The following is a 12,461-nucleotide window of genomic DNA, read 5'->3' on the forward strand; positions in this document are numbered from 1 at the left end:
CAGTGTACTTCAATGTACACTGTAATTGTCCTGATTTTGCTTGTTTTGTTTTGTCACTGCAGCCTGTACTGAAACAAAATTGGACTGAAATCAATCCAAATCAAACACATTTGGCCACTAACTTAATCTTGATTGCCACTAATTAAAAAAGTGGGAAATGCTGTGTTTTCTCAGTCTTCATTACTGTGCATCTTAGCACATGCATTGACCTATAGTTGTGATACATTCATACCCAGTCCAATCATTGGCTATGTGAAGATGTTGCTAAGCAACCTAAAAATAATCTGAAGGGTATAAAGGGAGGGTGAGGGAACAGAAAATTATTGCACTGCAGAGCACAGAGGATGGATAGCATCATGTTTATCACCGGAGGAAGCCATGCATCCAGTTTCAAATTGGCCTTAAACAACAGCCATGCAGTGATCACTGTCAGCATGTTAGCCAGAATTAGAATCCTTTTCTGCAGGATCAAAGTGTTAGCTGACAAGGGAGCATGAGGGGTGAATTGAGGGTCCCACAGCCCTTTAGCAGGCCTGACTTGGAGCCAACGGGCCAAAACATGACCATCTGTCTGCTAGGACTGTCTCTACAGGGGGTCTGGACAGATTGGAGCAGACTTCTCAAACACGTATCTGCCCTCTAACAGCTGGGTTTAGGAGGTCATGCTCTGGTGAAGTGATGGTTTGCGTATGTGCATGCGACTAAGAGGGTGTGTCGAACTCCTGATCCAAATTTGGAAAGCATCAAGAAATCATCAAGCTGAAAGATCAAAAAGCAATCAAAGAAGCCTCTAGTAAATTAAGGAATTTAGCAAACATTGAAAAGATGCGTTCAGAGAATTACATAGTGATAATGAAATTGCATCTGCATGCTGTCCTAGATCAGAAGGAGAGAGGTCAACAGAAAAGCAGCAATAGGACAGACACTCGTTGGATTTGATATAGGCTATGCAGACACAAATATAATCCCCGTCTAACGCGACCAACATCCCACAGAAACATTTTATAAAGGCGCGACGCTCCTTATTCAGAGTCACACCGTGTTTCTGCCCCTTTTTTTACGAGACAGCCATCTTTTTCCATCCAGATGTTGAGCCAATGAGAAGTCGTGCTGTTTCCAGTGAAGGAAGGAGGCGGAGGAAGGAATGCTGCAGGATGCTTATTATTATGGCTGTCAAACCCAGTGGCGATTAGATAAAACTTGCTTTTTCATGAAATATTTACGAGGATGCTATGCACCATGTCTGCTGCAGCTGTCGCGGTATGGCTTGGTACGGGTACGTATCGATCAAACTCGGAAATATCCGGCGATTTTTTACGCGTTTGCCTTTGATGCGGTTTACATGCTAGTTAGCTAACTAGTTAGCATGTTGCTGTTTAGCTGCTGTGCTCATTTTTTCCAAGAGACTGAGGAGGAGACATGGAAAAATGGCTAACAATAGACATACCGTTACACGGGTGGAGTGCCTATATATTCAACGTTTGTACAGACTACAGTACCTTACATCTCCAACGAGGAATATAACGTTGTCTTGTTAGTTATGTTTCTTGCCATTGATTCAGCTTTAATTACCGAAAATAGCCTTAACGTTATTCCTCTTGCGCAGGCTTGTATTTAGCAAGTAGACCAGGTGTGTTATGAATGCCTAATTAAGTAGCTAATGCTAGCTGCTCAGGTTATCCTTAATTATATGTGGGGAATAGATGAGAAGATATTACACTGCTGCAGTTTTGTTACAGCTGCATCACTAGTGGTACACTCATTGTTTGTAAGCAATATACTTTCAGTTGCGAGTTTGTTAAGTACACATAGATAAAACTAATTCAGTCTAATACAACAGCTTTTCAATAACAATAAGCCTACCTTCCTCCTGAAGGTTGTAATGTTAGTCAGAAATCCTGGTTTAAATTAGTCATATGGACTCATACCTGAATTTTAACATCCATTTACAATCACAAAATCAGCCTACTATCACCTTAAAATACAGCAGGAATTAAAGGACCAATGTCTTAGCAAGACAAAATGTGTCCATGCTTTTATCTAGGTGTAACGCTACAACTAACAATTCCTTTAATCATCAGTTAATCTGTTGATTATTTTCTTGATTAATCCATTATTCGTTTGGTCTATACAATGTCAGAGAAATAGTGATCATATATAGCCTATATAATTATCACCCCAGCCCAAGAACAGATACTCATGTGTTGTTTTATTTGACCAACAGTCCAAAACCCAAAGATATTCAGTTTACTATCATATATGACAAAGAAAAGCATCAAATCCTCAAATTTAAGAAGCTCTTAGTTTCTATGCACCACATATCTTAAACATGCTCCCAACAAATTTGAGTTAATTAAAATCAAGGCTGAAGACGTTTATGTTTTGCCACTACATTTTAAGTAACATTTTGGTTATGCATTTCAGGATGAATAAACTTGAATCTGCATTTCTAAAACAGAAAAAGTGAACATTCATAAAGGAAGACTTAGTAGTGCAGCTGTTGTATTAGGCTGCTTTACCTTTTAGCTAAGTGTACCTAATACATTGGCAACATACCAAATGTATAGTTCAGAACGCCTTTAAAAGACACACTGGTTCCATTCATTATTTTTATTCATTGATCCAATAGTTTACATTGTGCATGCCTATGATGTCAAACACACCGCTTTTCATGAGAGAAATGGCCATATGGAGCGATCCATTGGCTTGAAGCAGAGAACAGCCCTGTACAGAAATGGTAAGTGGGTGTGTGCAGTGGTGCACTTTATGTGTTGACCCGCTGTCCCCTCCCCCCTGTCATAACACAGTGACACGCTCAACTGGTTTCCCATTAATACTGGCATTATTGTTTTCAGTTGTCTGCTGTCCCACAGACTTGGCCCACTTATGTTTCCTGTAACAGCAGTTTACTGAATTCAAATTGTGTCTAAACCTTGTTCTTGCTAGAAGTAGAATTTATCCTAAAGCATTAACTATGAGACAAAGGTATATCTTCTGTATAACATGATACTGCTACTTTACTGCACTGAGTCAACCCAATCGTTTTAGACAAATCAGTGATTTACTTACCTTTACAGAGCGCTAGAAGATTGAACTGGCTGTTTCCTATCCACTCTTGTCCTTAGCCAGAGCCTTGTGCTTGTTGTGACACTGACTACTTTCACTTCCAGGTCTGTGTTTAGAACAACGAGGCTAAAACTCGTCAAAGGCAGAATACCAAAACTGCGGTCCAAACAGTAGCAATCCTTGTTGTCTGTGCTTCCCTGCTTAACACCAAAGAAGCACATGCATTCCTCCTGACCCGGACGACGTTCACATGTACAGAACTAAAGGATGTCCCTCCCTTGGCTCTGCCTCAGCTAGCTAGGGGCTGATGTTACCGTAGCTAGAGCGGACCATTAGAGGGGAAAGGGTGGTGTATCCTCTCTATGCTACCAATGGCATTTTTAAGTAAGGCATCACTCTTGAGACTTCAGCCAGTCCCAAGGTCAGCCCAGAAAATCATAAAACCTGGTTAGGCATTTCCACCTCCCCCAACAACTGTCAGTGCTATACTAACAAATGCAAGTGTGTCAGTTTATTATGATTGCGTGCAATGTATAGAGAATATTTGTATGTGAGCCCAATTCTCAGGAAAGTGTAGCTTGTTGTGTTAATCAGCATGCACTTTACAGTTGTCCTGCAGTGGGAGCTGACAGGTGTCAGGTCTTCAGTTGGCAGTCTAGTATTAACTTTAATTGGTGATGTATTATATACAGGAGCGCTGCAGTCCATCATCTCAAGAAGGCCTGGCAGAAAGTCAGCAAGCCACAGATAAGCAGATTTGATGCTATTAGCAGAGCCTCAGTGTAGCTTAGTTAGTGATATTTACTCACTGGCTGCTCTCTAAACTGAAAGTGACTGCAGTCAAAGGTGAGTCTGAAAAACAGTCCAATAGGGTCCTGTAAGCGAGACTAGCTAACATAAGGCTGCCAGGAGCGTGTTTTAGGCCTAAACGCTTGTTGTTGAATCAGAGCTTTAATGTTGATAGGCCAAAACACATTTCAAATCCCATAGGTCATTTCTTATTTCTCAGACCATTAGGTGAGACCAGGCCATCTGGGCTTGCTCATATGTCCTGCCTGTCTCATCTGTGGACGTGCCTCGAATGTTTACACCGCACCCAGTTGGTCTCTGAGCGGAACAGAGTAGCCAGTACATGACCTTGACCAGGAGTGTGTGACTGTGGTCCTTTGTGTGGTGAAGAATTGATGAGGCCCAACGGGTTGGGTAATAGAATCCGAGCGTGCACATTCAGAGTGGGATTTGCAGAACAACTCAAGTCATCACCGAGGGCGCCACTGGTGTGCTGAAACTGAATAAGGTTTTATTCTTGGTCTCTGAATAACCTAGATCCTAATGTCATGGGTGCAGTAGTAGCAGGGAGGGGAGCTATGGCGTGGATTAGTCATGCTCAGGTGGCTCCCTCAGTCTGTTCTTGGAAAGAGATGTGGTGGATATAACCTCAGGTTTCTATAAGTAACACCACATTTAGTGGCCGCTAAATGGTATTGATTGTATCTAGCTGTGACTGAGCCCTTGGGGACGTCGGACATATGGCCAGTTCAGCGTCTCTGTTTGTGTTCACAGATGTAGCCCAGTTTAACATACATATGGGACCGTTTTATAACTTTCCATCAGCTCATCAGTGCGCTTAGATTGCAGTTAGGCAATTTAGTCGTGTAGATGTGGACTTCCTTACTAATCTGCAGCTTACTGTGTCACCTAATCTTCTACAACCCCTTTGTGCACCCTGGTGATAGATAACTCTTTACAACCAAAGATCACATACTGACTTCCTCTTTGGGATTAAAATGTAAATCCTGCTGTATTACTCAGCTTCTGTTCAAGGAGAGGGCTCAGAGTACAGTAATAGAGCCTCACTTCCTTTTGATGCTGATGATAGTTATGTAGAATATGTTGGTTTGATGCTAATGAGAAGATGAAGCAAGAGATAAACAATGGTGCAAATGTGCAACATTTTGCCAGCGGGAAGGCACACACAGCTTTCCCATGCCTTCTTGTAGCTGTGTCAAGAGTTAGGTGTCTGCAGGCGAGAACACTTCAAACTCTCTTTTCCTCCTCCTCTCGCACCTAATAGAACAGATCTCCAGTTTTCCCTTCCTCTCTCTCTTGCTCTTTCTCTTCTCCCTCCTTCTCCTCGTCCTCCTTGTACACTGAGTCTCCCATGGTGATTAAAAATTGAGTGCCCACCCACTGAGGGAGAGAAGGGGGGGTGGGGGGTCAGAATAAAAAAACAGTGCAAAAATGCTTTGAGGTTGAAAAGAAGACGAGCGAGCAAGTGAAGGGGAAATAGTGAGAGGGGAAGATGCAAAGAGGAGTGAGCTTTGCAAATCACCTCCAGTCTTACATTGTGTAAACTGTTGTAAGGAGGCTGCCATTTTCCAAGTAATGCCCTCCACAAATAAAGGCTAAATGTTTGTGTTTGAAATAGGGCTAAACAGAGAGCATAATGGAGACACGGTGGCAGGAGGGCATGAAAACAACTCACTAAAGTCTGAATGACTCTCATTACTGCTGCTTTTACTCACAGTACCTCCGCTCCTTGGCCCTGAAATTCGTTATTTTGCTTTCCGGCACCTAATGATTTGATACTACACCTTCACGCTTGTCTGCTTTTGCACTGTGTCCTTGTGTGAAGCGAATGCATTTTCCTTCAAGAGAATGCAGATGCCAGGCAAGAAATCTAGACAAATCTATTAAAGCATCAAGTAGGTTAGCAGTAACCCAAACATTTGCTTTATTTGTTCTCTATTAACGCATTCTCTTCTTTTCTAATTAGTGCTGCTGGTAGGTCATTGATGATGAACAAAACACACACAAAAAAAAATTCTGCTTTCAGGAGCTAATTTTTCTTTTTAAAATCTGTGTTTCAGTGGTCACCATCTTGTCGAGATCGCATGCAGACCGTAACGTCTACCCATCTGCAGGAGTTCTGTTCGTCCACGTTCTGGAGAGAGAGTATTTCAAAGGAGAGTTTCCTCCCTACCCGAAATCAGGTATAACACCTATGGCTGCAACTAACAATTATTTTCAGTGTTGGTTAATCTGTTGATTATTTTCCCGATTAATTAGTTGTTTGGTCTATAAAAAATGTCAGAAAATGTCGATCAGTATCTTACAAAGCCCAAGATGACGTCCTCAAATGTCTTGTTTTGTCCACAACTCAAATATATTTAGTTCACTGTCATAGAGGAGTAAGGCAACCAGAAAATATTCACATTTAAGAAGCTGGAATTAGAGAATTTTTACTTTTTTAATCTTAGAAATAAAACCGATTGAGTATCAGAATTGTTGCCAATTATTTAATAGTTGACAACTAATCGATTAATCTTTGCAGCTCTAATAACACCATCACATTCATACATTCTGCACTCACTGATTGTGTTGACATTTTTCCTTATCTAAATGATTAAAACATTTGTACAATTTAGTCGTTGGCGCAGTCATTGTAAAAATGCAACAGTGCATTGTCCATTCATCACATTGCACTAGTAGAAAATGCTTAGCTGCTGCTGGCAACACATCTCACAATTCAGCTAATGGGTCTAAATGTACATTACTGAATTGGTTCTGACCCATAACAGATCATTGGGTCACCCCTCATTGAACAGCTGTGCCAACAGGTGATGCCAGCAGCGACCCGATCACTTTCAACACCAACCTGATGGGCTACCCCGACAGGCCAGGCTGGCTGCGCTACATCCAGAGGACCCAGCACAGCGACGGAGTGCTCTATGGCTCCCCCACCGCAGAACATGTTGGCAAGCCCTCAGTCATAGAGGTGGGTGGTTGGACCACTTTCAAAGTAAAGAGAAGGAAGATAAAGGCATTTGTGCTTCTGTTTAATATGTCAAGGAAGGAAAAGTGAACAACATGAAAGCATTAAATTAAAAGAATATGACATTTGACATAAAGGTAATGAAGTAGGAACACATTTAGATTGATTTTACTAAGCACATCTGATTTGTATGCATGTAGTGATAGCATAGTACAATGTTACGCTATGAGTCTTCAGACTTGAATTCCATTATGTTTTTTCATCCTGTCTTTGTCCCCCATAAGCTACTGTTGAAATTCTTTTCCCAAAAGGCTTAGCATTCCCAGCGGCGCACATGGGCCTCTATACGGTGTCTCATTTGGGTACAGGGCCTGCATAGTGTATCTAGCTCAGCCTTGACCAGAGGGCGGCTGCGATATAAGCTGCACTGATCTGGGCTTAAACTTTCATCCCTGTGTGTTGCAGATTACTGCCTATAACAGACGCACTTTCGAGACGGCGCGGCACAACTTGGTCATAAACATCATGGCCACAGAAGGTAAGAGGTGCCTATGAGAGCTTACAGGAATCAGAGATCAGACTATGCAACTATCCTGATTAAATCCTGAGAGCACATTCAGTACTACTAATGTAATGGACCTCCCTGAGGAGAAAATGTTGCCTTCGACTACTTTGGTGAGCGAGAACTAATCAATCATTTCTTAACAAAAACAACATATTGTTTTGATCCAACTGTGCGTTTCATATAAACAATTATAGACAATTTCCAAACTCTATCTGCTGAAGACACTGTAGTGAGAATATTGTGTCAACAGTCTAAATCGAAGTCTTTAGATGAGTCAAATATCACAGGTTGGCTGTTGGCATAAATCAGCATATGTTGTGACTTCTGTAAACACACAGTCCTGTAACCGGTACAATATGTTACAGTTATGAATTATTATGATACAACCATAGGAAGCAGCTGTTCCTTGTCATCTGTGTGACTGCACCTCACATCTGTGCATCTGTATGTTTGCTCAGTGGCTTGTCGACCAGTCGCTGTACATGCAGTACAATATGAACTGAATTGGTTGAACGCTCAGCAGATGTTCGGGGTGCTAACGTGACATCACTCTCCCTTTTCTGTGATGTCATCTGCCATCTGGCCCCAGAAGGAAGCCAAGTCATAACACAGCAGATTGGTGAAATCAGTATCAACTATGCAGCAGTAATAAAGTATTAATGATGTCTTAGTCAGCAGAAGACCACTGTAGCTGCCCTCCTGGCTTCTTTCTCCCTCCTCTTACTGCCATTCACCTTTTTCTCTAACTCTCTCTCCTTCTCTATACACAGAGTTCCCTCTGCCCTACCAGGCAGAGTTTTACATCAAAAACATGAATGTAGAGGAGATGCTGGCCAGCGAGGTGTTGGGGGACTTCCTGGGAGCGGTGAAGAACGTATGGCAGCCTGAGCGCCTCAACGCCATAAACATCACCTCGGCGCTGGACCGTGGCGGCCGTGTGCCCCTGCCCATCAACAACCTTAAGGAAGGGTAAGGATTTTGAAGGTTTGGCCGGACTTGTAGTGCAACAGTTGTGAATACAAAGTGCTTTTTTTTTTTTTTTTTATCCTGAAGGAAAGATGATCCAGTTACAGCTAAATCAGAGTTCTTTTTTTTCTTTTCAGGCTCATTTTATAGCACTTTGCATTGATTTTGTATTTTAAAAACTGAAGTAAGTGCAGGATTAGTGTTGTGATTTTGGTATAATTTCTCTGGATAACTCATACACAATAAGCATGAGGTTTAACAGTTTTAAAGATTCTCTTCAATTGCTTATATTTTCAGCCCACTCAAATCATGCTGACATTTTATTTAATTGGGGCCCTGGGGATCCACAGCTCACAGTGAATTAGATGAGTACACTTGGCCGTCAGCACTCACAGATACTGTCAGTTGGTGTAGTTCAGAGGGGAATAGTACTGCCCACATGTACTGCCATAAGTTGTGCATCAAAGATTCATGCTGACGTTTTGGAAGATGAAAGCATGTAGGAGAACACTCGGTGGAGGAGAAATACTTTGACTATTACAAGCCTCAGCATAAACATGTAAAATGTGGCTCCATCTTCTCTTCTCTTCTCCCATGCTTTGTATTTCCATGTCTCTGCCCCTCCCTAGAGTGTATGTGATGGTTGGCGCTGATGTTGCCTTCTCGTCGTGCCTGCGGGAGGTGGAAAGCCCACATAACCAGCTGCGCTGCAGTCAGGAGATGGAGCCGGTCATCAGCTGTGACAAGAAGTTCAGGGCTCAGTTTCACATTGATTGGTGTAAAATCTCTCTGGTGAGGATTGTCTTGTACAGATTTCCCTGAATTGAAATACGCAGGTTCTTTAATGCTGAGGCAGGAGGGAACAAGTACACCGCTCTTCTTTGTGCTTCATGAACAATGGTTTGGACTAAATGCTGTCATTGAATAAACATTATACTTAACGACAATCACATCTCTGACACACACCTTATTTCTTCAGGTTGACATCAACAAAGTGGTCCCCGTATACATTACCCGTCCCGACCCGGGCACCGGGATCCTACCTGAATTTGGGGAATACAGCCCCCCTTCTGAGTCTCTGATGGGCCGTAACTACTTTTCAGACTTCCTTATCACACTGGCTGTTCCCTCCGCTGTGGCACTAGTTCTTTTCTTCATCCTCGGCTACACTATGTGCTGCCGTCGGGAAGGGGTGTAAGTGTGTTTAGTTCTATATTTTTATGCAAATATTGCACCAGACACCCCAACAAACATTTGAGGAAAGCAAAGAAACTGTTACTTAAGTATATGAGAACCGAATGGGAGACAAGTAGTGGATAGTGCAGGATATTTAGATATGAGCAACAATCTGGACTGGAATTGCAGCTTGTCATTACCATCCAGTTGTATGGTCCATTTCTGTTAAGTTCCCCATGAATATCTGTCACAGCTTTTTGTTAATTTCATCACGTACGTATGTATCTTGATGTTTCGAAGCATAGCCAACGACATCGATAGCCATTCATCCACGATAAATCCGTTCATCATTCTCCATCATTTACAGGCTGGGAGAGACGTGCCCCCTCGCTCACTCAATGTTCCACACCCCCATCGCCAGTCCCACTCTGTCTTACCCAACAATCCATTCACTTGTGTGTAGATGTCTCTTTTAACTATTAATACTAGTATTTAATTCATCCATTTTGTTTTGTTTCTAGGGAAAAAAGAAACATGCAAACACCAGAGTAAGTGTTTTACCTCTCCTGTGTTTTTCTTTATTTTGGGTCTGTTTCTGTTCCCCCCCCTCCTCCCCCCTCTTTGGTTTGCAGTTTTGTCATCTATGTTGTCATAGACAGCTTTCTCATATCCATTCACCTGCTCATTTGTGTGTTGACATCCATTCATCGAATGGGCTGCTCAAAAATTCAGTGCCCAGGTGTTGGTAATTAATGCTGTTAGCAGTAACAAAGTGCTTAAAACGTACATAAGTCTTGAAGACTAAGAGCATATCTTGCACCATAAGTCAGACGAAGTACAGAATTCAGTCAGCGATAGGTAAAGGCGGAGGTTATATTGCTGTTTTCCATGCATGAATTGAGTGCAGAAGTCATCAAAGCACATACAAAGTGATTGCATATTCAAATGTTTTAAATGTGTTTCAGATGAGACAAAATAACACCACCAACCATGACAACACAAGCTACAATACATGTTAACTTCACTGCCTCTCCCCTCTCCAGCATCGAGCTGGTTCACCACAGCTCCATCCAGAAGTCCACCAAGGAGCTGCGGAACATGTCTAAGAACCGGGAAATCTCCTGGCCCCTCTCCACCCTGCCCGTCTTCAACCCAGTCAGTGGTGAGGTGGTGCCACCCATCCACCCAGACAACTATGAGACCACCAGCATGCCCCTCATGCAGACACAGACGTGAGTTAAAAGATGATTTGGTTTGGGTGAAGAGAAAAGCACGTGTGGACATTCACACGTGCATCCGTGCTCATTAGCAGGCATGCAGATGATTGGCTTATAGGCGTCATTATATAAATATAAGTAAAACAATGCCATTATTGTCTAATCTTGTTTTCAGTGCGTCTAACAGTACCATGTTTACAGCTAAAGCTGCAGCAAGCCACTCAGGCAGGCCTACGACTAGAGCTTAAAAGGTTCAAGCTGTCCCATGATTTTTCCTAATGGGCTTGAGAAATGCGCTAATATAAGTACAGCACATGATACTAAACACTCCTGTAATGTATGTGAATGTCTGTTTATTTTTTGTTAATAATTTCAGGAATCTGCAAAACCAGATTACGATACCACAGCAGCGGCCATCAGGTTAGTATTTCCTTCATCTGAATGGGTAATATGTGATGTAACTATTTAATAAATAATAAATTACAAATATAGATGCTTGCATAGACTTCTGTTACTCATAGTTATTGAGGGTATATATATATATATATATATATATATATATATATATATATATATATAAATAATATTTTGCAGTCAGACCTTAGACTTTCTCCCTCCTTGCATCACTGTAAAAATACAAGCATCCAGACTTTATTCATTTGGACACAGATTATTGAGAGCAAATCATTTTGCTACGACTCCACAAGAAATCCGGCATGAGAGCTTATTCTTCGTGTAGTGGCGCCTCAACCCCCTGCAATTCTGGTGTTGGTGTGTGAGCGCCCTCCTGTGTACAGTGTTCAGCTGCATGACCGTTCTAGCACTAACCTGCTGCTCTCTCTGTTCACTGCTAACAAAGGAGATAATTATGTCATGTCAACATTTCGAAGGCTGGAGGTAGGTGGTGCAGTCTGTTTATGAATTAGTGTAGAGAAAATCCATGACTTATTTTTTTTTTTAACAAAGTTATTTCAGCTCATCTCTAATGCTAAAAAGGGCTATTATATCAAAACTTCAATGAGAGTAGCTGCCAATAAAGTTTAACATTTATTTTTACGTATTCCTTCTAGGTAAATGGTATTCCTGAGGAGAGAAAGGTGGCCGAGGCACTGAATTTGTGACCAGAGACAACGGGCGTTGGTGCCGACTTTGATTTCATATCTATATCTTTGTTTTTTTCTAACATTTGTGCCAATCTGCATGCGTCAGAAGTGTCTTTACAAAGATGTATCATCCATATGCACTTAGGCTGAATCTCATTTCTCTGTCTTACACCTTCCCCTTAGTTTTGCGCGTTCATGTGAGAGTAAGGGCTATCCCAATTCTCGTTTTGATCGAGGGAGTAGGGCTAAGGGGAAGGGCTAGATACCCCTTAAAACCAAGCAAAGTCGTGAGCTTACTTGAAAGCAAGGGGTACCCGGAATACACTGCAACTGGCAACAATGGTGGCCAGATCGACCACCTTGAAGAGTGAGTGTGAAAGAGATCATAAGAGCTTAGCTGATTATAAAAGAATACATACAATATTTTTGAATATTTGTAACTATGTTTGTATTTCTACTTGCTTTGCACAATGAACCTCTTAAGAGGAAAAGGGAGTTTTACATGGAAATGCTTTAGTTGTCATGTGTTATTAATTAAATGTAATGTGTCACATGATAATAAATTATTTCAAAATAATGTTTTTACAGCAAGT

At 41.7% G+C, this 12,461-nt stretch overlaps 2 protein-coding genes across 5 annotated transcripts in view; one reads left to right on the forward strand and one right to left on the reverse strand.

Moving 5' to 3' along the window:
* The window catches only part of ppp1r9a (protein phosphatase 1, regulatory subunit 9A), a 50,698-nt gene extending 47,454 nt beyond the window's left edge, over positions 1 to 3,244 (reverse strand). Inside the window, exon 1 of the mRNA XM_039820031.1 lies at positions 3,070 to 3,244. The gene's annotated coding sequence lies outside the window, so the exon portion shown is untranslated. The remainder of the gene's footprint in view (positions 1 to 3,069) is intronic.
* Positions 894 to 12,459, forward strand: sgce (sarcoglycan, epsilon). 4 transcript variants are annotated; one of them, XM_039820043.1, is made up of 13 exons: positions 894 to 1,276; positions 2,630 to 2,737; positions 5,937 to 6,059; positions 6,687 to 6,844; positions 7,307 to 7,379; positions 8,177 to 8,375; positions 9,002 to 9,164; positions 9,352 to 9,566; positions 10,070 to 10,096; positions 10,592 to 10,780; positions 11,142 to 11,185; positions 11,625 to 11,662; positions 11,836 to 12,459. In XM_039820043.1, the coding sequence occupies exons 1-13, from the start codon at positions 1,228 to 1,230 to the stop codon at positions 11,884 to 11,886; spliced, it is 1,437 nt and encodes a 478-aa protein (XP_039675977.1). In that variant the 5' UTR covers positions 894 to 1,227; the 3' UTR covers positions 11,887 to 12,459. The 4 variants fall into 4 exon arrangements, with proteins under 4 accessions (XP_039675977.1, XP_039675980.1, XP_039675978.1 ...); XM_039820046.1 differs by lacking the exon at positions 2,630 to 2,737 and having other exon boundaries at positions 900 to 1,276; XM_039820044.1 differs by lacking the exon at positions 10,070 to 10,096 and having other exon boundaries at positions 901 to 1,276.
* Positions 12,460 to 12,461: the final 2 nt, after the last annotated feature.

Source organism: Perca fluviatilis, chromosome 13, assembly GCF_010015445.1.
Source record: "Perca fluviatilis chromosome 13, GENO_Pfluv_1.0, whole genome shotgun sequence".
NCBI lineage: Eukaryota > Metazoa > Chordata > Actinopteri > Perciformes > Percidae > Perca > Perca fluviatilis.

What these genes read in the sequence shown, in the direction of transcription:
- sgce (XM_039820043.1), top strand. Translation starts at nt 1,228, where the DNA reads ATGCTATGCACCATGTCTGCTGCAGCTGTCGCGGTATGGCTTGGTACG. An exon ending in ATCAACAACCTTAAGGAAGG is followed by an intron (nt 8,376 to 9,001) that starts GTAAGGATTTTG and finishes GCCCCTCCCTAG; the next exon opens with AGTGTATGTGATGGTTGGCG. An exon ending in CAACATTTCGAAGGCTGGAG is followed by an intron (nt 11,663 to 11,835) that starts GTAGGTGGTGCA and finishes TATTCCTTCTAG; the next exon opens with GTAAATGGTATTCCTGAGGA.